The 26470-nt window shown below is 41.9% G+C and overlaps 1 protein-coding gene across 1 annotated transcript in view; it reads right to left on the bottom strand.

Moving 5' to 3' along the window:
* Positions 1–317: 317 nt before the first annotated feature.
* Positions 318–26470, bottom strand: part of LOC124139010 (multidrug resistance-associated protein 1-like) — a 28350-nt gene continuing 2197 nt past the window's right edge. The window contains exons 2-27 of the mRNA XM_048383480.1: positions 26333–26397; positions 25113–25250; positions 23132–23401; positions 21783–21960; positions 19991–20311; positions 18713–18850; positions 18027–18173; positions 17534–17618; positions 17338–17407; positions 16851–16977; positions 14039–14215; positions 11572–11739; positions 11021–11204; positions 9677–9743; positions 8921–9083; positions 7987–8236; positions 7022–7387; positions 6843–6856; positions 6711–6724; positions 5782–5908; positions 5234–5335; positions 4561–4701; positions 3697–3855; positions 3222–3388; positions 2418–2612; positions 318–1703 (exon numbers count right to left, since the gene is read on the bottom strand). Coding sequence (XP_048239437.1) covers positions 1589–1703; positions 2418–2612; positions 3222–3388; positions 3697–3855; positions 4561–4701; positions 5234–5335; positions 5782–5908; positions 6711–6724; positions 6843–6856; positions 7022–7387; positions 7987–8236; positions 8921–9083; positions 9677–9743; positions 11021–11204; positions 11572–11739; positions 14039–14215; positions 16851–16977; positions 17338–17407; positions 17534–17618; positions 18027–18173; positions 18713–18850; positions 19991–20308 — 3294 coding nt within the window. The 5' untranslated portion in view covers positions 20309–20311; positions 21783–21960; positions 23132–23401; positions 25113–25250; positions 26333–26397 and the 3' untranslated portion in view covers positions 318–1588. The remainder of the gene's footprint in view (positions 1704–2417; positions 2613–3221; positions 3389–3696; positions 3856–4560; positions 4702–5233; positions 5336–5781; positions 5909–6710; positions 6725–6842; positions 6857–7021; positions 7388–7986; positions 8237–8920; positions 9084–9676; positions 9744–11020; positions 11205–11571; positions 11740–14038; positions 14216–16850; positions 16978–17337; positions 17408–17533; positions 17619–18026; positions 18174–18712; positions 18851–19990; positions 20312–21782; positions 21961–23131; positions 23402–25112; positions 25251–26332; positions 26398–26470) is intronic.

The following is a 26470-nucleotide window of genomic DNA, read 5'->3' as shown; positions in this document are numbered from 1 at the left end:
CATGTCATCGTACCCCAAAATGATATCGATGCTCATGATATCAAACACTGGATTGTCTTGTCCAGTCTCGATTATTTACAAACCGCTGGAAATAGGTGGAATATTGCTGAGTGCAACATAAAACAACAAATAAATAAACAAAACTGTTTGACCCGAACACTCTTGAAGAAATCCAAGGTCCTTGTTATTGATGATGCAATAGCACGTTACAGATGACAAGATCCAACAGATCATCAGGTCAGAAATAAAGGAGGTGAAATTATAGATATTGCAGAATGCGAGGTGGATAAGTCGGAATAGATAAGATAGATAAGATAACACTTTATTATCCCGAAAGGAAATTTTACGTCAGCACAAGATCTCAGCTTATTTATAAATACACAATACAAATAAATAAGAGCATCACAAACGAAACATTAAATGTGATACTAGCTAATATCTGCTCAACATTATGTATCACAAAACGTATATAAAACCTGGTACTAGCTGGTATGAATGAATTCCGGGTCCCATTTGTTCTCAGTATCATAGTATGATAGCATATAAATATGTAAGCGTACATGTATGTTAGAATTGTAAGATTTGACATTTTCGAGAAAATGAGGGCGACAACTAGATCTTCGAATGACGCAGACTGTTTGTATAAGCTTTGGTATTGTCAAATATGTGATAGGGTGGGCGGGGCTTAGGTTGCCCTATTGCGCTGAAGGATGTCACTGTTTCGTATTTCTGTCTTCAGTCTTATGATAATGTTAATGAGTTAACGTAGACTTTGAAGTCATTATTGTCGACTTAGTATACAAATAATTACTTTTGACGAAATCAGTTTGCGAAAACAAGGACCCTAGGACCCGACCGAGAACGCAGGCAAGTCTTTACTCGTCAAGATTAATAAATCGTTTTGTTTTGCCGAAATTCCCATTAAAGTTTACGAAGTCTTTTAACCATCCTCTGTTTCATTACAGCAAAGACGTATATATCTATGTACGTCTTTGATTACGGTAACTTAGCTGCGAACAGTGAAATGTGAAACTGAGATGCCACCTTGTCAATATTCATCACGTGACGGGTGAATACTGATCATGTGACGAGTCAATATTCGAGGTCAGTGTCAGTCACATGATTTTGAGGTCTACATTGAAATGTATTGATTTGTCACTTGGTAGGGAATAACCAATGGAATTGTAAGATTCTTAATAGAGGTATAACATTTATATATATTGACTAAAATATGTATTTTTGAAAACAATAAGTTCACAACTAAGGGTAACAAAGGGTTATGTGATGCAGTTCATCACTGGACCGTCCCTTCTCACCCAACGCCAGGTGTACTGACCTAAACACGTTTAGGAGACGCAGGATATTATTATGTTGTAACTTCATATGTTAAAAGAAAATAACAAAATAAGATACAAATTTTAAATCCATATTGAATAATACATAAGTATAGTTTTTTAACCTATGAAAATGGTTCTGTATTATATGAGATCTGGTGACTTTATTGAAAAGCAGTGGGTTCTTTCAGAACATAATTACACGTTTTTGTTGGTGCGCCGTGAGGTTTAATGATGTTACCGTCCTCGAGTGTTCAGCTGGAGTTGACTCCTGCATCACGCGACATCTGATAGAACACACCTTTCGTCTGGAGCAGTTTCTCTGGGGAATCGAACTCCTTTACCTCGCCCTCATCAAGAACTAGAATCCTGAAGAACGAAAGCGTATTAAAGTAATCTTCGTTACTTATCATACTGGTATTGTTCCGATGAACTTAAAACTTGCAGCTGCTGCTATCATCTTAGAAGATATAAACAATAAAGGCATTCTGGGTTTTTTATGTCCTTATTGGCCTTAACAATTTCGTTTCATGTTCACTCTTGCAAGTTTAATGTCTCGTCATTGTCATTCTCCGTCACGGATGTGCAGCAGTTTAAAGGGAAAAGAAAGTTTTGAGTGTGATTTTCCCTTTTACCCAAATACGTATGGAAGTAACTTAAAGGTGCCCAGATATATCTTGCCCAAACTGTAATGTGTACACAAGTGGTTTAGCAATCTTGTAAACCATACACACGCGGGCTTATGATTAAAACTTCACGAACTAAATATTCAGAAATCACAAACTGCGAGGTGGTCAAGTCGTGTCCCATGCCACAGTCGTGCCAGGAACCTATGGTCGCTGGTTTGAATCCCAGTCAATCTATTCAGTCTATTGTTCAGACGACGTTATATTATCAATTCTGGTGCCATGAACAATTGGTGACGTCATATCGTATTGTTCTCAACAATGAAGCAATGTGACGCCTTATCGCTTAAATTGACCAATGAGCATTGTGAATAGCTCAACATTTGTAAATATAGACAACTCGATATTTCGACCTTTATGGGTAGTTATCAATGAATTTATGTGTACTTAAAATTACCTGTCGTAGTCGATGACCGTGTTGAGCCTGTGGGCGATGGTCAGCACCGTGCAGTCCTTGAACTCCGACCTGATGGTCTGCTGGATAAGGTCATCTGTTTCCATGTCAACGGAGGCTGTAGCCTCATCAAGAACAAGAATCTTGGCTTTCCGGAGCAGTGTTCTAGTCATACAGAATAACTGACACTGCCCGACACTGCGGAAAAGGTCAATAATAAATCCATTGATGTTTTACACTGTACATGGTTATAATAGTATTCAATCGTTATTCTACCAGTAGTCTAAAGCCCCAGAATTCACTGTGCAAAGATGCGTCACTAAGAAATCTATGGTCGTGGCTTCGAATCCCGGTTAGCCCTGATAATGTTTCTAGCGTTTTCCAGTACCATACCCTAGCTCTTGGGTTTTATCAAAGAGGTATATGTTTGAGAACTGCTTCACTGATTACCCTTTTCGCGAACACCTGATGTCATCACTGATTTTCAGTGATCCATTCATGCCAGTTTCACTACTATGTTACCTTTTACGCTAAATGGATTCTGTTCTGTCGGATACTCTCTGGCGTTTCTCTGACCTTTTAAATTACGACACGCAGCTGACACGCTGTAGTGTGACTGGAATACTGTTCAAATCATTGTTAAACTCCCTCCCTCCCTCGCTCCCTCACTCATTATTCCGGACATCGCTATGGTCAACTATAACCAAAAGCAAACATCTAACGTAAACTTGCGAACTCTATTTCAGCGGTCCCCTTACTCCTGACGCTGATTCAGACCCTTACCTTCCACCCACCACCTCTCCTCACCTGAAGTTGCTTCCTCCCTCTCCACAGTCTGTCTCGAGCCCATCAGACAGAGATTCCACAAAACGGCGGAGATGGGTGTGGTCCAAAGCCGCCCAGATTTCCTCATCTGTGTACAGGTCCTCGGGGTCAAGGTTCATTCTCAAGGGACCCGTGAAGAGGAAAGGGTCCTGAAAAGAAGTTATGATCTTTGGGGTCATTCCGTTGGAACCATGTCTTGTTTTAGATTATATTCAAGGAAAGCTTTTCATTTGCTCTGGGGTACGGGTGACGGTGTGGTTTTCAGGGGGCAAAATTTGTTATTCAGAGTTGCGTCCCATTTCCATGCAGGATCCGCTGGTTTTTGTTTTCCTTGATTGTGATCTTGTTGTAATGTATAAGAGCTTGACTTTCCCCCTAAGTCATCACTGAAAAATGCTGCTGTTCAGGGCAAAGTTATACATGCAAGTGAAGTACTCACTCAGTCCAGGCTGCCTACCTGTGGTATTATAGCTAGTTTCTCCCTGAGATCATGAAGTCCGATGTCAGCAATGTCTACACCGTCAATCACTATAGCGCCCTCTGTTGGCTCCACAAGACGGAAAAGGGAGAGCATCAGGGATGATTTACCTGCTCCTGTTCTGCCGACAACACCAATCTGTAATACCACGTGATCATGATTCCATACAAAGTTTATGATAAATGAAGTTTACAAAAAAAATGGACTTTCCTCCATGATTACCCTTATCATTATATGAAATTATTTCATGATCATCTTCCAAATCATTACTCATTCCATGAAGAGACATTCCACCTACCCTCTCCCTCCATGTCCAACAAAATGAGACTTTCCGCCAACGTTCTCCCCTCATTGTGCAACAAAATGAAACTTTCCACCTACCTTCTACCCCCATGTACAGTAAATGAGACATTCCACCTACATGTACCTTATCCCCTCCATATACAGTAAATGAGATGTTCCACCTACCTTCTCTCCCCATGTACTGTGAATGCGACATTCCACCTACCTTCTCCCCTCCATGTACTGTAAATGAGACATTCCACCTACCTTCTCCCTTCAATGTCCAATAAAATGAGACTTTCCGCCAACATTCTCCCCTCAATGTGCAACAAAATGAAACTTTCCACCTACATCTACCTTCTCCCCTCCATGTACTGTAAATGAGACATTCCACCTACCTTCTCCCCTCATGTACTGTAAATGAGACATTCCACCTACCTTCTCCCTTCCATGTACAGTAAATGAGACATTCCAGCTACCTTCTCCCCTCCATGTAAAGTAAATGAGACATTCCAGCTACATTTTCCCCTCCATATACAGTAAATGAGACATTCCACCTACCTTCTCCCCTCCATGAACAGTAAATGTGATATTCTTCAGCACCAGATCCCGGCCCTGACGGTATCGCAGACTGTAGTTAATAAATTCTAGCCTGCCTCTGTCGGGCCAGTTGAAGGGGAGTTGTCCCTTTCTCAAAGCTGCCTACAATTGGATACAGTGTAACATGGTCAGTCTGGACCCGTTAGCCAAGAAAACTGTAGGGAACGCCCATACAGAGCTAGTAAAGGGACCATAAATGACATAATATTGAAATTTGTTAATGCGGGCGATTTAGCCGGGAATATGGCCAAGACACAATAGATCTTAATAAATAAAAAAACGTCAACGCCAGATTCCAATCCAAAAGGTAACATAGTGGTGCAAGTTTTATGAATAACACATACTACACATACCAAACCCGCATGAATTTGGGGATTTTAGGTATTTTGAGAAAAGTTATGTTTAGCTTATACAATAGGCACAGGATGGATTACAAAGATACTGAATGAACGTCAGTGTCCCTATTGTATGTGCATTCATTTAATGTTATATACTTGGGCCTCAGGACGTCCATTCATGCACACAAGTAACGAAGGAAGATATAGATTCAGCTCAACCCTTACCCATTGCGCTGTCACCATCAAACCCCTATTCGCTTAATGATGAACCGAATGGATAATAAATAGAATCTCACTTCATTTGGGCTGTTGATGAACTGTTGGACTCTGTCCATAGACATGAGATTGACCTCCATCTCGCTCTGAGTAATCACCATGAATCCCAAGGCCGAATTTATCTAGAAATGGGCAATATTTGGTACTATGGTGAGTCACAGCGATACAAGGCAAAGGCGGTCATTTTGATAAATGCTTCTAAAATCCTGAAAAGAACTACCCGACACGTTGGTAAATAGTCCAAACACTCTCTTCCTTGCTATAAAATCTTGAAAGTTTTTATATCTAAGATCACTAAACTTGTAGACAAATCTATGAATTTATTTTGATAATTGGAATTTGGCAGCAATTTCGGATTTCTAGACGGCCTACGTTCAGATGTCTAATTACACAGCAATAAGATAAAGAATGTATGAATAAATGGGTAAGCTTGCATTATCGATATTGATATATTATCCTCTACAAACACAGCATTTCATCTGCAGCATCAGTGTTAAATCGTAACCCACAGAGCCACAACAAAATACCCGTAGTTTTGTTTTCCCCCAATGAAAATCAAAGGTATTACATCCAGTGAGAAAGCCGTCCCAAGCCCAACCAGAGCTCCAGACCTGATTCCCTTAGTCAGGTTCCGCAGCAGAGATGTTGCACTGCAGATGACGTTGCCAACAACCAAGAGATGTATACCCATCCACCTGAGCATAAAATTATTAAACCATCAGCAACACGATGAAAAGCGACCCTCTTGGACATATTTTGAAAAGCGATCGCGAGGCTTAAGTTCAGAGCTTAAGACAACATACGTATAACCTCCCTGGTTTAAAGTACTGGAGGAAGCTATGAAATCAATGACTGATAAGTAGTATTTCCGGCAACGTTTTACAGAGCAGTTATGCAGGTGTTCGCTAATTGTGTTAACTTATTGTGTTTACTGCTTGTGTCTACCCTCATTACAAGCCCGCTAAAGGATTTAATACCTTTATGAATAAAACTCGTGTTACAGAAAACTAGATCCGTATCAAATCCTAACCATACTTATAACTCATATTTTACATCTGCTACAGATCCGTGAAGATTGGGAATAGAATAGGTCTTCAGCAAACTATGATTGCTGTAAAAGGCAACTATGCTCGAGGCGACGAGAACGGGTGGAAGGATTCGCTGACTTGGTTGATGCATGTCATCGTATCCCAATTGCGTGGATCGATGCTCATGATGACAATCACTGGATTGTCTGATATAGACTCGATTATTTACAGAACGCCGCCATATAGCTGGAATATGGCTGAGTTCGGCGTTAAACAATAAACAAAAATCTGCTGCAGCGAATCCCGTACGCAGTGACAAGTTATTGAGTTCTGTACCTCGGACAAATGTGTGAAAACAATTATTTTGTTGAATTAATCTTTCCAGTTTCACATGTTGTACCTGTTAAGTATTCAATCCAAACAATTGCCCAGCTTGCCTTTCCAAAACCCGTATCATTTGCTGTCTCACCTGTGAGACAACAGCTGATAGCCAGGTGGTTAAAGTGTTCGCTTGTAACGCCGAAAGCCAGGGTTCGATTCCCTACATGGGCACAATGTATGAAGCCCATTTCTGGTGTCCCGCGCGTGATATTGCTGGAACATTGCTCAAAGCGGCTTAAAATCAAAATCAATCATTCAATCCATTGATAATCGACGCTGGGTGACAGGGCTTGGATTTAGTTACAAACTAATTCGTTCTAGAAAATAATGGAAAAAGCAATTTGCCACAGGTGTTTACACACAAATATTAATGTCAATACCAGCTTTATAATATTATGCTAGATGATCCTGAATGTTTGTTCTGTCCAGGAGGTTTGTGTATGTCGCTACTCACCTGTATATAATGATAGTAGTAGGCAAGTGGTATGATGAGCACTGTGACGTGGGGGGAGCTATACACAACAGCAACGAGAGACACGACCACGACAGCCACACAGTCCAGCCAGAACTCAAGGCCAAATGGCAAGTCCCCGTCAATCTTGTCTATGTCATGTGAGAAGCGATTGGTTATTCTGCCGATTGGTGTTGTATCGAAGAATTTCATTGGAGCTCTCAGGATGCTTGTTAGCAATTTGTGATGCAGTTCTCGCGAGGCCTTCACCACACCGACCGTTGTGACGGAAGTGTAGATCAAGATGCAGAACGCTGCAATATTATATTGAGATCAAGATTGCCAAACATAGGGGTTGATACCACGATACCCACAGGGGATATTACCATCACTGCCAAACACAAATTCGTCCATAAGTTGTAGACTCCACATGTGTCGTCCGAATGGTGTGCGGAAGGATGTACTTTGCTCTAAACCATGCATGTAGAGATACACTATTCACTGTGTGTGCGCTAAAATTACATTCTCATCTCCCTGGGGAATAAACAACCCAAGCTAATGCCCTACAAGGTTTTGCATTCACGTTACCACGTCGACCTACAGGACGCCCACTAGCTCTTGAGTGAACATAGGCCTATCGCCAACAAAGTGACGATCCGGAAGATACACCACACGTGTGTCTTCGTAACCTATGATTCAGTGATGGGTAGGACCAAATCATTGGAGTCAAGCGTGCAGAGCTCGGTCACTCTTACAACATCACTCCACCGCCTGCGTTGCCTGATTTGTGAACTGTGAACTAAGCACAGGACAACGTATCGCCACATTATCCCTCACACTCAGCTGCTGGGACATGGAACACATGGTGCCCTTAATTCCCATATCAAACTTCTAACTGAAATTGCAAACTTACACATGGCTAGACCAAGTCCACTGTAGACGCTCAGGTACTGCATGTTGGTCTTCCGTATGTCCTCCTGTGTTGTTCCATTAGTGAGGACGCCGTCTATGACACTCTTCAGTAGAGGGTCTTCCGTCCACTGGGCTAGCCAGATGTTACCCTCCAACCAGAGGATGTAGTACAGGCAATAGGACGTCACTGTTAACAACATCTGCCAGTAGCCGTAGGCTCTCGCATAATCCAGAAACAGGCTCCATGTCCGCTGTAGTGAAATTTGGTACAGCGTACAGAGAGAGCAGTGGACTTGACGGGTTAATGTGGGTTTCTTCACAAAAATTAGAAGCATCTAATAAGCTACGTACAAACCTCAAAAGGAAGTGTTGTTTATGTCGTAACAATTAATAATATAACAGAAATAACAAAGGATACATCTTCGATGAGACGATATTGCCCAGAAGAGAGGATAAGGAGACTGCTTATAGGAGTGTGAGGGTGGTCTTTGGCTGTTCTGAACAGAGGTGTGCTTAATGCTCTGGTGACCATTTCCATCAAGGTCTGAACGACGTAATTATGGTAACGTACGGTATTGATACATTGTCTCAGTGAAATGAGAGTAATATGGAAAAGAGACATGGTCGATATCATACAATTTAAGATAGGCAACTGGCACAGACGATGCGCAACTTTAATCAAACGTCCTAGGACTGCTTTATCAAAATCTCCCATAGTACCGAGGCAACAGATTAACAACTAGGCTACAACCATGGCTTTCACTTGTGACGGGAAATAATATACGATGGTTTAATTGCCAGCGGGATATTCAGAAACATCCAAGCTATATCAGGAGGGACACTAGGAGTTGGCTCGAAACATTGTAATCGCGTTGGAGATCGAACCAGGGTCTACCCCATTGCCCAGACGAGCTGTATGTGGTATATGCCGGTACCTTTCCACCAACTTCCACTGGTTCCTCCTCTTCAATGCACTTTCCGCCAGATTGCGAGTCATCTTCTGAGGTTGACAGATGTCTGGAGGACTGCCTTGATGTCTTGATGTGGGCCACTTCTGCAATTGTATGTTTGCCGTCAGTTGTTGCGGGTACATCCTCGCTAAAACATGATAGTCAAGCACATCTCTTACCATGGCATGGACAAAACGGTACTCGCATTTAGCTTTTTAAAAAGTGGAATCCGCAAGCAACTGTGTATAATGTAAAATGTTCAGACTTTTCTGAAATATGTGTTTGTTTGTTGTTTAACGTCGCACTCGGCAATATTCCAGCAATATGACGGCGGTCTGTAAATAATCGAGTCTGGACAAGACAATCCAGTGATTGACATCATGAGCATTGATCCACGCAATTGGGATACGATGACAATTATCAACCAAGTCAGTGAGCCTGACCACCCGATCCCGTTAGTCGCCTCTTACGACAAGCATATTCGCCTTTATGGCAAGCATGGGTTTAAGACGTAAAGACTATAACGAAACAGGTATTAGATATTACTCTTCATATGATGATACAAGCACACACATTTGCATCAGTCGCCTTTGGGAAGATAAGAAAAAAACATCCTCACCCACCGAAATGTTTAGAGTCGCCATTTTATATTACCAAGACGGCCAATATATGTATGTGGGTGCTTCGTTCGGCCCAAACAGTTTCATTAATATGTTTTACCATACAAAAAATCAAGCTGACCTGTTCAGACGAATCAGTTTTGTTTTCACATCACTGCCTACATCTTCCTCTTGGCCGGTCTCTAGGTCTGAGAGAAAAAAATAAAAATATACTATCAAATACCATTAAACCTGGACACATGTTGACGATGTTCATTTGGCATCTTTTAAATAATAAAACCAGTGATAGTAACAAGCTAGTGTAAAGTAAAGAATGAGAAATCCGTACTGAGATCATCACGTGTGATTACACGATACCCTAGCAGTAAATAATTGCCCAACTTGAACTGTATCTGTAGACATGATGCATTTACTGATGTTGATATAACTGGTTAAGAGATTCTTGAAATGCGGCAGTATTTCGTCTGTGCCGCTGGGTATATGACATTCACACCTTGTATGTTTCGTTTGTAACACGGGTGGTCACGTGGTTTAAGTTGCCTCTATTTATTCGCTGTGCAGAGCTGTGTCCCTTTTATGTGAAAGGGACAAATGTGTTGTGAAACTGAATGATTGTTCAATGCAGCGTTGTACCCAACTCATCGACCGGCTCTTTTATTTAGCATATTCTCATAACTCTAACCTTACAACAAATAGTTACTTTTGCAACACTATTCATAAACCAGAAAGTGAGCCATATCTATCACTACTACCACTACTTCTACTACTACGATGCCAGCGACGAATATTTCCACGACTACGACGAATATTTCCACTACACGACCTCAACTTGTGCTACAACAGGTCACGAATGCCAGAGGCGTGTATGCTGCCGCAATTCGCTGTGCAGAGTTGCGGCCTTTAGTAGTGTAAGATGATCGCGGGTTCGAATCCAGGTGGACCTTATGTTGCTGGATTTGTCAGCACCATATTCGTGCTCTTGGGTTTCACCAATGATAAATAAACGTCTAGACCTGAATGGCGTCGGTCTTTTCTCACACATTAAGCGGACACGCCGCGAAATAATTGAAACACTGTACAAGCTGCTACCCACTCTACTGCTACTACGACGACTACTTCTACTGCTAAAAATAGTAAAATAAAAATGATAATAATGATGATGATGATAATAATAATAATGTGACTTCTACTACTAATACTACAAGGTCAACTAGTACCGGTACTACTACTACTACGAAAACAACAAATGCATACTAATGTGACTTATACGAGTACTTCTAAACTACAGAAAACTACGTTTATAAGGACCATGCTCATAACGAACTTATTTTTTTGTCCTGACAACTGCTGTATATATGCTTATAACGAACTACGGTTATAACGAACTAAAAGAAGTGGTCCTTTTGAGTACGTTATAACCGTAGTTTATTGTACTACGACTGCGACTACTTTCTGCCGTATTCACCTTCTACGCACGCCCTGTTGTCCTCATATTCCACCAGGTAGGATCGCAACACACGTGTGAACACACCATCACTGTTGAGGAGGTCGCGGAACGACCCCGTCTCCGCCACTGTTCCGTCCCCCAAAACGACAATGTTGTCAACGCCAGGCAGGTAACGAACGTTGTGAGTTACCAAGACTCGTGTCTGATGAATCAGTATTTGAAAAGTCTACAACCACTGTTTAAAAGTTCAAGTATCATTCGACTGTCATCTTGGATGTTCGTGTGACTTACACACACAACGACATAATTCTTTCCTTTTTTCATCCTCTTAAGGAACCAACCGAACACACACACACACACACACACACATACACACACACACACACACACACTTGAATCCCAAATTGTCAGCAACATACTTGTCACAAAATGAGTAAAACGTCAAATCAATTTGAGAGGGCATAAGCTAACGCTGCGTGATGTTACTAAAAACTGTTTAAAGCTCAACCACTTCCTCACTTATTGACGCGATCATTTTAAAAGAATTAGTGGTGTAACCCCGAACGCACCTTGTCTTTCAACATCCCATCTGCACCTATTACAAAATCGAAGATGTGTTTCCCCACGTGACTGTCGACAGCACTGAGCGGATCATCCAGCAGATAGATGTCAGCATCGTTGTAGACAGCTCTGGCTAGAGAAACTCTCTGCTTCTGTCCTCCACTCAAGTTGATACCCTGATGGGGGCAAGACAGGAAACAAATACAAGACACAAGACACAACGTTGTAGACAGCTCTGGTTAGAGACACCCTCTGCTTCTGCCCTGCACTCAAATTGATACCCTGATGGCAAGACAGGAAACAAATACAATACACAAGACACAACGTTGTAGACAGCTCTGGTTAGAGACACCCTCTGCTTCTGCCCTGCACTCAAATTGATACCCTGATGGCAAGACAGGAAACAAATACAAGACACAAGACACAACGTTGTAGACAGCTCTGGCTAGAGACACCCTCTGCTTCTGTCCTCCACTCAAATTGATACACTGATGGCAAGACAGGAAACAAATACAAGACACAGCATTGTATGCAGCTCTGGCTAGAGACACCCTCTGCTTCTGTCCTCCACTCAAATTGATACCCTGATGGCAAGACAGGAAACAAATACAAGACACAAGACACAACGTTGTAGACAGCTCTGGTTAGAGACACCCTCTGCTTCTGTCCTCAACTCATGTTGATGCCCTGATGCAAGATAGGAAACCTATACAATATACATGTATACTGAACAACAAAAGCTCCTGTGACATTGAATAAGATTTAATGCAAAGTTATGTTTTTTACCAAATCTGAATCAATTCCGGTTTGCAACAGATAAAAGACTCCTGTAAGTGTTCAAAGGGTTTAATTTGCCATACTGTCTTCAGAAAATGCGTGTTTTCATAAAAAAACAACATGAACATGCCAAAATGTCAATTTACAAATCAATAGCGAGTGTGTCCACCTCTGGTTGCGATGCAAGCAAGACATCGTCGTCTAATGGAATGGACCAGGCGTCGCACATAGTCCTGTGGGATATCTGTCCATATCTGCTGGAGCATGTATCGAAGTTCCTGGAGTGTCTGTGGAACACGTGGTTGACGTCGAAGGCGCCGATCCATCTCATCCCACATGTGCTCGATTGGTGAGAGATCAGGGGAGCGAACCGGCCAGGGGATGACATTCACTTTGTTTTGTTGAAAAGAATCCCGAACAAGTCGAGCAATATGAGGCCGGGCGTTGTCATGTTGAAAGGTAATGCCTGGGCCATGACGACGCAAAAATGGTAGAACAACAGGGCCGATGATCTCCTCGCGGTACCGCTGTCCGTTGAGATTTCCCTCTACCACTATCAAACGGGTCCTCTGTCTTGCTGTAATCCCACCCCATACCATAACGCTGCTGTCCCCGAACCGATCTTCTTCCATGACACAATGATTGACGTAACGTTCACCTCGACGTCGGTACACTCGAATCCGTCCTTCGTTGTGGCTGAGGTGAAAACGACACTCGTCAGTGAATAGAACTTGTCCCCACTGCAGGGCCGTCCAGCGAAGACGCTGTCTGCACCGATATCGACGTGCTTGACGGTGGTTTCCTGTCAAAATAGGACGTCTGGCGGGTCTCCTTGCGACAATCCCTGCTCATCTGGGGCGGCGACGTACGGTTTGTGAAGATTTTCGTCGAAGGCTAGGGATGCTTCTTGCAGTCACTGTTGCTGGCTGGAATCGATTTCGTAGGTGTGTTGTTCGAATCCAGTTGTCGTGTCGATTATTGGTTACGCGTGGCCTGCCACTCCGAGGATGGTCCCTGACTGCATTCGTCTGTTGCCAACGTTGCCATAAACACCAAATATTGTTTCCGTGGACGTTAAATTGTCTTGCAACATCACGTTGACTCGATCCTGCTTCAAGCATTCCAATGGCTCGCAGACGCTCATTTTCGGACAGGCGTGGCATTTCGTAATGTTGAATAATTGCGTAAATTTGTTGTTTTTCTGAGTGGTTGTTGTCAGCACGATGCTAAACAATGCATATGGAATCCCGTTAACGCATATGTTTTTATACCCATTCTTGGGTAGTGAAATGCATGGGGCTTGCATAAAAGTCAACTTTTGCATGGAAATGCATGCTTTTCTGTAGCAGTTGCATTTTTGTGACTTGATTCCATACATGTACTCCAATATTGAAAACCAAACTTTATTTGTTTGAAAAATACACTAAAATATTGGTGTCACAGGAACTTTTGTTGCTGAGTATACAAGACACAATAGACAACTCCGGCTAGATACGCCTTCCACGTCTCCCCTCTACCCTATTCTAACCCATGTGATACCCGGATGACAAGTTAAGCAACAAATACAATACTCAAGACACATCTTTAGCTAGAAATATTCTCAGCTTCTGTGCATGCCCAGGGTTTTCTTCAAAAATAATTGTTTACATAAGATTTTTAATTTATGTCTCTAAATAAAAAGTATTGAGGGTCACTCACCCTCTCCCCTATCTCTGTCAGGTCCCCCGCTGGCAGCATATCCAGGTCAGGTTTCAGGGCACAGCACTCCACCACCTCATCATACAGATGTCTGTCCATTGGCTTCCCGAAAAGGATGTTGTTCTGCAGGGTGTCGTTCTGGATCCAGGCTTGTTGAGGTACATAAGCAACACGACCCTGCAAGTGTATAGAGCTCTAAATAGTGTTGAAAATATGAAACCTATTACTAGAAACTGCTAAAGCCTGCGAGAACCAGACATGAGGTGTATTGTCCGGACCATTGTCTGCTATGCCGTGTGTAACAAAGTGTAGAGTCATAAGTGCATCTCGGCAAATGTGTAGGGTACAATACAGAGAAATGTGTATTTCAGATTGACGTAACAATACTCAATCATTAGTATTAGTATATTCATTAGCTTTGTGAAAGGCTCCTTTAAAATAAACTGACGTCCAAAAGAAACTTTACAAACTGAATATATAAATTTCAGACAAAGTATAATTTTTTTCGAAGAAGTCTATCTAAAACACATCACCTAAATACAACAATAGTGTATGCATAAAATGTTAATCGTCTGTTACATGTTTGCGAGATAACACGCGAAAAAGTGAAAAACACGTGCACCATGGACAACTGCAAATGCACGTGCGGGTAAGGGTATAAAACGATTGCAACGGCAAGTCAGACATCCACAGTGATAAAAAACACACAAAAGAAATGCCACGACTCACAGTCGAACAACGTGAACGAGCCTTGGGTATGGTACAGATGGGAGCCACCCACGCCAGTAATTCCACGAACCTTCGGTTGCCCCCGTGTTGCCGTTACCAACTTAATGCAACGTTACAGACAGACAGGGCGGACCACTGACAGGCCAAGAACGGGCAGACCCAGGGTGACCATGCCCCATGATGATCGGTGCTTGCGTACCTTGCACCTCCGAAATCGCTTCCTGACAGTGACGTCATCGGCGACAAATGCCTTAGGTCACAGGGTTAGTCGACAGACAGTGGCCAGGAGACTCAGGGCTCATGGAATCAGGGCGTTTAGACCATACAGAGGACAGCTATTGACAGCGCAACATCGTCGTCTGCGATTGAGATAGGCTCGGACTGTACGACGTTGGCAACGAAGTGACTGGCAGAGGGTTGTCGATTCTGTATGTTTAGGGCTGATGGAAGACAACGTGTTTACCGCCGAAGGGGTGAACGAACGGCGGCGTGTTGCGTGCAGGAGGTCGTACCATATGGTGGAGGGAGTGTCATGGTGTGGGGAGGGATCTGTGGGCAGGAGAGGACACCGCTGGTCATCGTTGACGGAAACTTGACAGCTCAGCGTTACATGGATAACATTCTTCTTCCAGTTGTCCTACCATTTCTTCAACAGCAGCCACGTGGTGTCATTTATCAGCATGACAACGCTAGAGCCAATACAGCCAGAATTGTCACTAACTTCCTCGCAGCCAACAACGTCAACGACCTGCCGTGGCCTGCACGCTCACCCGACATGTCCCCCCATAGAACACCTCTGGGACTTGATGGATCGTCGTGTTCGACAACGACCACACTCTCCAGCCACCCGGCAAGAACTGATCTTGGCCCTCCAAGAAGAATGGCGTCAAATCCCATGTGACCTCATCAGACGACTGACTTTTTCTGTGCGTCGAAGAGTTTTTGCGTGTATTGAGGCATTTGGGGGTCACAAACCCTACTAATGACTTGTTATTGAAATTGAGCGATTGTTTATGTACTCTGCCTATTGTCCATGATTCTGAAAGCTCGAGTTTTGTACCACACCCAACTTTGGGGGGCTCTGACGTCATTCTCGGTAGCGGTATGATTGTCATTTTCAGTGATGATTATGTTGATATATTGATCTTCTCAATACACTTTACTTCATGCATGTATGTTTTGTTGTTTTTGAGCAACAGTGATTTCAAACTCTGGTACAGTTTCTTTTGGACGTCAGTTTATATTGTCCGCGTGATATTGAGGTGTGATATTGAAACATCATTTTGAGGTGTGATATCGAAACATCATTTTAGGTATTAAAAATAAAGTGTAAAGCTTGTTTGTTTGTTGTTTAACACCGCACTCAGCAATATTTCAGCCACATGTTTCTATGTTTTTGTTTTGTTTTTCTTATTTTGTTCGTATATTTGTTTCAGTGTTTATGTATTAGAACATAGTACATATATAACTAAATGCTTTCAATGTATAGGTTTTTACTTCTACAGCAATAAATATTCATTATTATCCATGCATTGTCCTAATTACTATTCAATGCTTAATTTACAGATTCTCATTTACAGGCCTAAAGGTAAGAACAAACGCAGCGTTGACCAAAAGTTGAAAAACAATTCTTCAGTGCCAGTAGACAAATAAACTCCCAGCTTCACGCTGGCGGTGTGTAAATAAACGAGTCATGGCCAGTAATTTCAATGATTGATATCATGAGCATCGACCCACACAATGGGGATCGACGACATGCATCAACCAAGTCAACCAGACCACCTGATCCGGTGGTCGTCCCATACGACAAGCATATGGTTTACTGAAGACCTGTTCTAACCATGATCTTTACTATTGTTGGCATGCGTGAGACCCACTTCTTTGATTCCTTCGATTTAATCTAATTTCATCAAAATGGATAAATTGTCAAACATTTGAATTTATATAACCCATGACAGTCATTTGCAAAAGCAACGATCATGTTTTGGACTCGCCTCCACGTATACATGTACCTGGACACTGAAATACTAACGATGTATTATGAGACATAAATTTTGTTTGACCTCTTATTTATTTAGCATACCTTGACACTGAGATGACCTTTAACCTTCTGTATCTCCCCCATCACTGCTGCTACCAGTGAAGATTTGCCCGCCCCCACATGCCCGACCACAGCCACCAGACTCCCCTCGGGGATACGCAGGTTCACACTGTCACAAAAAAGACAGTATTCGTCACGACCAATCCTACCAGGGGTAGACTATGAAATACCGGGGTGGTGAGGATGGGTTTCTGGCACTTATGTTTGCGAATGTTACAAAAATATTTATGTAAACCCTCCCTCAGATCAAGTTAATATTTCACACAATTTTCAGGAACAAATTATTGCTTTCTAAATCATACCACCAACACACACACAATCCACACCCAAAACATAATATCAAATGATTGGCCTCTAGTCTGTTCGTACCGTAAACCTTTTATACTAAATTCGTAGGATACCTCATATTTCCTGTTATCATATGAAATGGATTTTTTATGGCACTTTTCAAGAATTGTACATTACTTACGCTTTTAAGGCTGGTTTAGAACTGCCGTCATCCCAGGAGAAATTGGCATTCTCCATCTTGATAGCAATACCTACGGACATATTAAGTTGGGTATTGGATTTAATATAAACCACATCGATTAAATCTCAGCCAATAAGTCAGTAAATATTTAATACCGTGACTCGTTGACAATATTTGTAGAAAGAATTTGACCTACCATCAGTGTGATCATTTCCTTCTGAACTCGCTTCAAACTCGTCCTCCCGTAGAAATGTCTGTAGTCTTCTGACTGAAATACGCGCCTGAAAATATGGATCCATGATTAGTCGTTACGCAGTAAATAGTTTGTTTGTTTGTTGTTTAACGCCGCACTCAGCAATATTCCAGCAATATGACGGCGGTCTGTAAATAATCGAGTCTGATCCAGACAATCCAGTGATTGACTTCATGAGCATCAATCCACGGGATACGATGACAAGCATCAACCATGTCAGCCCGACCTACCGATCCCGTTAGTCGCCTCTTACGACAAACATAGTCGCCTGTTACGGCAAGCTTGGGTTGCTGAAAGACCTATTCTACACTGGATCTTCACGGGTCAGATAGATTGGAACCTATACTCTTACCAGGTATGCCCTCGGGGTACTTTATCAAGTAATACATTGCCCGATGTTACGATACGATGTGGCAAAGGTAAATTTGCAGTTTACCTTGGTGATGTCAAATACGATTTCTGGCGTTTGACTGATGGCAAATCGGAGTAGATTCAAGAGTGACACAACGGCGAAGGCAGATCTCGGTGACAAAATACTGTCTCCGTTCAGGTAGTAGAACCCACAGAACATCACCACGGAAATCTGGTGATAGATGTAAAAGTTGCTTTACCATTGATGGAATACAAATATTTGAATGACTGACGGTAAAAATAAGTGATATATATGTAATTAAGGCGACATAACCATTTCCATATGCATAAGATATATCTGTCAAGAGTCCATTCGACGATTCCGACTATATCACGAGCATGTGTTTATGAATCAGTATCAAATAGAGATGATACCAGGTGCTCGCGAAATGGTGAGCCTATCCTGTCCAACCAATAACGCCCGTCACAAACACGTGCAAAGACAAGTCAATTGTTCACCTGACAAAAACACGGGACCATGTGGTACAAGTCAAAATTAGGAATTGCATCGGACAATTGGAAGTTGACATCCATAAATTATCTTCCTTAAATTGAAACATGTTTTCTCACAGGACATGTTTTGAATGGCATGGCCAACAACAGGGGGGGGGGGGGGGGGGGGGGGGGGGGGGCATCAATTTGTGTAAACGCTTGACAAAACGTTTATACACACGCATAGTATATCCACTATACATCGAAGGCCTATCTTACCACATATGGTGATGCGTTCCAACTGAAGACGTTGAAGGCTCGGACCACGTACAGACGTCGCAGAACAGACAGTTCCTTGGTCCTGATTGCGTCAAGCTTGTTTCCGAAACACTTCTCCCAGGCATGGAGCTTTAATACCTTACATAGCAAACTCATGATGTTATAATTAGGAAATGTTCATAACACGAAAATGACGTTACCAATCTTTCACCTTACGACTCTTAAAGATTGGGCAATGGGAATAATTTTAATAACAGAGGTCCCTTTATAATGCACCAGATTCAATTCGACAAGTGAATACTCACAGTGCTACATTATCATTACCACGGTCTGTGGATCAGTAGCAGTCAATTTTCATTCTCAGACCCCTTGGAAGTATACAAAACAAGCTGCCGTATAAGGCCATGGAGGCATTAACAGTCACAATACAATATCATCCTACCGAGTACCCATTCATTATAAATTTGTTTTATTATGGCGTGTTTTACTTTAACTTAATGTTTGAAATTATATTTTGATACATTTTCTTTCAGATAGTTTGAAACATTTTTTACATTCTTATACATATCTTAATAGTTTTTTTACACCTTAAACTATCATATCATATTAAGATGAACTCTGCCCCTGTGAATGGATTGCGTATAGTAATACTATATATTTCATTCGAATCCCGGTTCGCCACGATTATGTTTCTACGTTTGTCAGCATCATACCCGTGCTCGTCGGTTTTATCAAAGTGGTAAACGTCTGAGACCTGCATTACTTCGGGCTTTCCTCCCACATTGAACCGACATACTGGATATAACTTGAATATTGTCAAGTGAGATGAGGTGAAAGGGGGTTTAACATCGCGTTCAAGATTATTGTACTTATATAACGACGTTCATGCATGTGTGTGTGTGTGTGTTTGTGTGTGTGCTTGTACTATTCCGTACTAGTACTAATGCCGATTTTATAGTGCTAACCCAATGAGACACCATACCGCAGTTTAACATGAATACCCCCCACATACACATTATACTGACTCCGAGCCGACCAGTCCTTGTTTTAGCTCCTTAATGCCGAGCGCCATGCAGGGTAACAACAAATTCCATCTTTTAACGTCTTTGAGTATGACGCGGCCGGGGATCGAACCACCGACCTTCCGATGTCCTGGCTGACGCTCTATCCACTAGACTACGGAATACTGTTAAAAACGGCGTTAAACCCTACTTGCCCCTCACTCACAATATTTTACAAGCGTGAACATATTTCGGAATTTTGTAGGACCATCTCTACCTTCATGCCTGTAAGTACTTCATTCATCAGTTTCATCTTCTCGTCCTTGTTATCGGAGTTCTCGTCGAACAGATCCCGCATTCTGACCGCGATGTACACATTGATGGGCATAATGAGGACGACGATGACCAGTCCAAACCAAGCTGCTGGACCAAGGATGCGGAACAGCTGGGAGAAGACCACAAAGAAGTGGAGTGGAGTGTACATCACCTCGGTCAAGTGGGTCAGACGGAAGGCGATGGTGTCAGCGTCACTTGATAGATAGTTGGTCATCTCACCTACTGAGTATTTCTTTCGGGACTTCCAGTGGAGATTCATTGCCTTCAACACAATAATTGAAATATATACATTGTAGCTCCGTATTTTTCATGGAACATTTTTTAAATATGAAACGCCAGAGAAGAATCAGTCTCGATTATCTGCAGAAACAGATTCCATTTGGGGTACAAGCCAATATGGCGGTGACACTTATATGATTGGATAACTGAAAATACAGTGATAATACCAGGTGTTCGCGAAAAGGGCAAGTACACTGTTCTACCGGTGATGCAATGGCTGCTGATTTGTCCAATATCCTGTTCGTGGTTGCATTTGTCGCAACTACAAACAGTTGGGTAGCCTAGTGGTCAAAGGGTTCTGCCCTTACGCTCAAGGCCTGTGTTCGATTCCCAGCATGTGTACAATGTGTGAAGCCCATTTCTTGTGTCTCCCGCCGTAATATTGATGGAATATTACCACAGGCGACGTAAAGCCACACTCAACATAGTGTATGGCTATAACGTGAGAAAAAATTTCTAAAGTTTGATATTCGTAATATTTCGTTTTGTTCAAATTTCAGAAAATATGTTTCTTGTTCTAGAAAAGAATTATTAACTTGAATACAAAAATGGCGAATGAGTTATTTCAACAGCCATATCTGCAGAAAACATTATATCCCCGAGAGAGCATTGCCGTTACATTACTTGTATGTACATAAATAATCCAAACCTATTTTAAAGGTTCGTTAATAATCTTAACAACATTCCTAAAAATATTCTATGCCTTTTGATCATTCATATTCTTATCACTGACATGGTAGAATATCGAAGATGGAAGAGATAAATTCAAGAAAAAGGTGGAACATTATGGTATCTTCACTAATGCCGTCACAACTCTTCTTTTGCCGAAAACGTACTGTATTGTACCAGATTGTGACTTTTAGAGTTATTAGCTGGACAGCTGAATAATTTACATTCGGAGTATTACATATACAAACGACCCGTGAAGATCCGGGGTAGAATTTGTCTTCAGCAACCCATGCTTGCCGTAAAAGGCGAGTATACTTGTCGCTAGAGGCGACGAACGGGATCGGGTGGTCAGGCTCGCTGATTTGGTTGATCTCAATTGCGTGGATCAATGCTCATGATATCCATCACTGGATTGTCTGGTCCAGACTGGATTATTTACAGACCGCCGGAATATTGCTGAGTGCGGCGTTAAACAACAAACAAACCAAACAAAACATACACAAACCTTTAAGAGATAATTACACCAATGGTTTTTATCACAAAGCGATCGTTATCTTTCGGAAAACTAATACATATGTTAACATATGCGAGTTACGGCAGTAATTGAGCTAAGATCGCATTGCGAAATTGTTCCACCTGTGCTCAAAACGAAGTTTACCTGAATGAACGTCTTTAAGACATGGGTGCACTCAGTCAATATTGAATATATTGCTTGAACCAATGGCAGTGTGGTCTAAAGTACCACGAATAAAGAAGTGGGCTTTTCAAGTAGATATTAAACGAACCTTTTAGAAAACAGATGACATGAGTGATGAGCGTAAATGCATCTCGAGGCTATGGTTGTTGAAGAAGGAGTGTTCAAACAATACCCCCGCCGTCATCAGTAGCAGCAGCAGGACCATGGACAGCAGCATCCCCATCCACACACTGGAGTTGGGGTCATCAGTTGTGTCGATCAAGTAGCTAAAATGTACGAGTGAGTGAGTGAGTGTCAGATTGATGGTGTGAGTGAGTGTCAGATTGAGTGAGTGAGTGAATGTCAGAGTGAGTGAGTGAGTGAGTGTCAGATTGATGCGGGAAAGTTACCAAGAGCACGGATATGGTACTGACAAACCTATTAATACATATAAGAAGACATGAACAGTAACTGAGGTTTACAAATGTGTAAGTGTAAGGAAGAGATATTGGTTCGATTCTTCGATTCACACTGATGGTGACTGACACTGGCTGTCATCAATTTGTTGCACACGTTATAAAAATATATTGATGTTAAGTTCGCTATAGGTTAATTAGTTGTACAGAATAATTCTATACTCGCGTTTATTACATGGTGGACGTAATAATCCTCTACAACTATTAACGTAATATCAGTCTCCGTTTTAATCATGTACTACTGTGGACCACTTACGTGAAAGGTTTACATCTCATCATGACAAGTCTCAAAAACTTGTTCCATAAAGAATATAGGAAAGATGCGTTTTTGAAATTATGAGGTAAAAGGAAATGTAACACTAAATTGCAGTTTATATAAAAAATTAAAGGTCATCCAATGCACAATGGTACACTTATAAATACATAAAAATGAATACGCCGCTTTTACTAATATTCGAGCAATATCTCCGAAGGGACAGCCGGAATGGGTTCACACATTATTCCAATCGAACTCAGGTTTTCGGCGTGACGAAGGAACGCTTTAACCACCAGGCTACCCGACCACCCCAGCTGGGAATAAGCAGACATAAATGTCACCATAACGTGTGTGAGAAATGTAAACTTAGTCTTTAGAAAGACTATGTGGATCAGTCTTCTGCCTCACTGAACATTATATACATTAAACTGTAGTTTCGAGGTGTGTACTTTCAAGAAATCAAAATTTTATGAACACGAACATGTTTGCACTGATTTAGATCGAGAATAAATGCATGTATAATGAAAACATGAATAATTTAAGTTTGAGTGAGTTAGTGAGTGAGTATGGTTTTACGCCGCTTTTTGCAATATTCCAGCAATATCACGGCGGGGGACACCAGTAATGGGCTTCACACATTGTACCCATGTCGGGAATCGAACCCGGGTCTTCGGCGTGACGAGCTACCCGGTCGCCCCTTTTTAAGTTTGAGAATATGGTACCTACCTCATGAAGAAAGGATTTGTTGTCCAAATTATTATATACTGCAAAAATCTAAGACCCATTGCTTTGAAGAACTCTTTCCAGAATGTCTTGATAATAACCATCCACAGTGAAAGGTGTTTGACTTTCTGACTCGGTTGTGTAAAATCCTGGGTCTTGACGTGAGCATGTCCTACTGTTTGTTCCCTTGTTCCCTTTCTGTGTCTTATGTCAGAACTGGACCCCGTGGTACTCTGATTACTTGATGGAATGTCCTCTGTTCTTGATGAATGTCTGAAACAAAGGTTGAATGTATGACGTTCAAGGTTGTGTAGGGAGCACGGGTGGCCAAGTCGTCTAAGGCGCCACGATTCGCTGTGCAGAGTTGCGTCTCTTGGGCACGCCAGAAACCTATGATTGTGGGTTTGAATTCCGGAATCCCGATTATGTTCCTAGGTTTGTCAGCACCATACCCGCGCTCGTAGGTTTCACCGAAGTGGTAAACGTCTGAGACCTGCATCACTTCGGGCTTTCCTCCCACATTAAGCTGGGACGCCGTGATATGACTGGAATACTGTTAAAAGCGGCGTTAAACCCAACTCACTCACTCACTCAAAATTGTGTACAAAACGTAATCGAACCTTGAGCAAACAAATGATATGATGAACAACATGAGATTCGACGTAAAAGGTCGTTACAATTTTACCCTCCATATAAATATAACCATGTGAAAGAACCATGTGCAGGAGAGAATATTGAAATACCTTAAGAGGAATCCCCGAGTATCTAGGGTATAGTATATCTCCAAGCTATTAAGACCCGTGTAGATCCGGGGTAGAATAGGTCTTCAGCAACTCAAAGCTTGCCGTAAAAGGCGACTATGCTTGTCGTAAGAGGCGACTAAGGGAATCGGGTGGTTAGGCTCGCTGACTTGGTTGAAGCATGTCATCGATCCCAATTGCGTGGGTCGATGCTCATGATATCCCTTACTGGATTGTCTGGTCCAGACTCGGTTATTTACAGACCGCCGTCATATCGCTGGACTATTGCTGAGTGTGGCGTAAAACAACATACTAACCAACCATCCACGCTATTTAGATAACTACCCATTCGCCATCAAAGCTTGTTTCGGCAGTGACGTCATCTCAATCCATGTTACGACAAATAATCATTCATAGGCGTTCTCTCTCATGTGAATGTACAGCTAATTTAGTGTCATGTCATTCGAAGCCGACGAAAACGAGTCTGTAGTGGTGAATGGGTCAAAGGTATTTAATATAATAATAATGGAGCTTTAATAATCTTAATAACCGAAGATGCTGGCACTTGTATGATGTGGGGAACCGAGACATGGTACTTGTCTGTTATTAACTGCTATGACCATAAACTGAAGAGCAAAGGAAACGATACCTCTCACTATTTTGTCCTATGTTTGATATTCACTTGAAAATAGCTCATTATATGAGTTATAGGATATCATATCCAAACAATGAACTGTACTGGCGTTTAGTTGGCACTCAAAGAATACTTCTACATGGTTTTACATTTGAAAATATAATTTGATGTAAAAAATTAAAAATTAAAATAAACGAACTCGCCACTGCAGATGAGTATATCAGACATCTTATCTTTGAAAATCAATATGCTTTTACGGCACTTATCAAACATGATAGGGGTCATGTGGTTGCAGTTTTATTTTAGTGCACTAGTGTCACTGGATCTTCTGGTCCATCGATCACTTGCAACTCTTGTTAAATTATCTGCCGAAACAGATTACATTTGGTGTAAAGGGCAAAATAGCTGTGGAAACTATGTGATTGGAACACTAAAAAGTTGTACTGGGATGCGACGGCGGTCTGTAGACAATCATGTATTTTCTTTGGGCACTAAGTTTATACAAAAAATCACATATGCATGACTTAGCAGGCAAAGTGAATACTGAATTAAATGAATTAAGCTTCCTTTGTCAGTTGGACTGATCCTAGTCCCTCTGATCAAAACTGACCTTGCAGATCTTGATCTTGGCTTCCCTCCGGAAAGGATTCTCTCGAACTTTGGGCACACATTTTGACATTTCTCCCTTGGGTTTATGGCCCAAAGTGTGTCCTCGGTAAGTGGTTCTGTGTACGCCTTCTTTAATAACCTGCAAATACAAGTTGCGGGGTGTTTGTTTTACGCACGCATTTCTTTAGTGTGTTCACCCTCAATTCACCTTTTATTGTTATTCCTAGAAGAACAAAAAATGAATAAATTCATGTTGCTGACAGTGTATGTAACGTTTCATAAATTCACCCAATGAGAATAAAACAGGATTATTTCACGAAAACATGAAATCGAATTGTTCTCTGATTAAGTTTAAATCTTGATATTATCGCATCCTGTACGACGAGCAGCTGAGAACATGTGAACCATTAGTTTACCCTAGTGAACAAAATACTCGACCCATGAAGGTCCGGGGTCTTCAGCAACCCATGTAAGCCGTTAAAGGGGCGACTATTCTTGTCATAAGAGACGACTAACAAGATCGGGTGGTCAGGCTCGCTGACTTGGTTGATGCATGTCATTGTATCCCAATTTCGTGGATCGATACTCATGATGTCAATAACAGGATTGTCTGGTCCAGACTCGATTATTTACAGACCGCCGTCATATAGCTGGAATATTGCTGAGTGTGGGGTAAAACAACAAACAAACAAAATACCCCTGGAAAGAGTCAAGCATCAACGCTCTATGGGGGGCACATGTAACCGAGTCGTGCAAGGCGGCGCAGAGTAGCGTTCGAATCCCAGTTCGTCCTGATGATATTTCTAAACGTCCAAGACCAGCATCCTCCCAAGCGGATGCGCCGCTATTTAACTGAAATACTGTTCAAAGCGGAGTTTATCCAAACTCGCCTACTCACTCTGCGATCAGCTTCGAACTTCCATCGCCAATTATGCCAACCCACAGTGATATGACTGTCCCAAGTGGTGTTAAACCCAACTCACTACCTATGTACGCTTCATCCCGGTGGCAATGACCAATGCTCGTCTGTCTCCCAGATCCTAGAGAATAACTTAAACATGAATCCAACTCAAGTCTAGAATGATTTGGCAAGCCTGAAATAAAGCATTGTTCTGGGCTCCATATGGATTTTATTTTTTTATTTTGTAGATATATATTTTAAAATATGTATAATAACTTAATTTCTGGGGTTAAATATTAGTCTAGACACCGCCTACCTACCCGTTAGACCACAAGAAGAAGAGTCGCGACAGCTTCGAGGCGTTGATCTCCGGACATGGCGTCGGCTGCAGACATACCCAGAAATTATCTTGATAATACAGCTACATCGAACTAACTCGTCTAAACTTGTTCCTTTCG

The sequence above is a fragment of the Haliotis rufescens genome, unplaced genomic scaffold (assembly GCF_023055435.1).
Source record: "Haliotis rufescens isolate VD_foot unplaced genomic scaffold, xgHalRufe1.0.p SCAF_49, whole genome shotgun sequence".
Taxonomy (NCBI): domain Eukaryota; kingdom Metazoa; phylum Mollusca; class Gastropoda; order Lepetellida; family Haliotidae; genus Haliotis; species Haliotis rufescens.
This window is presented reverse-complemented; position numbering and strand designations above follow the sequence as displayed.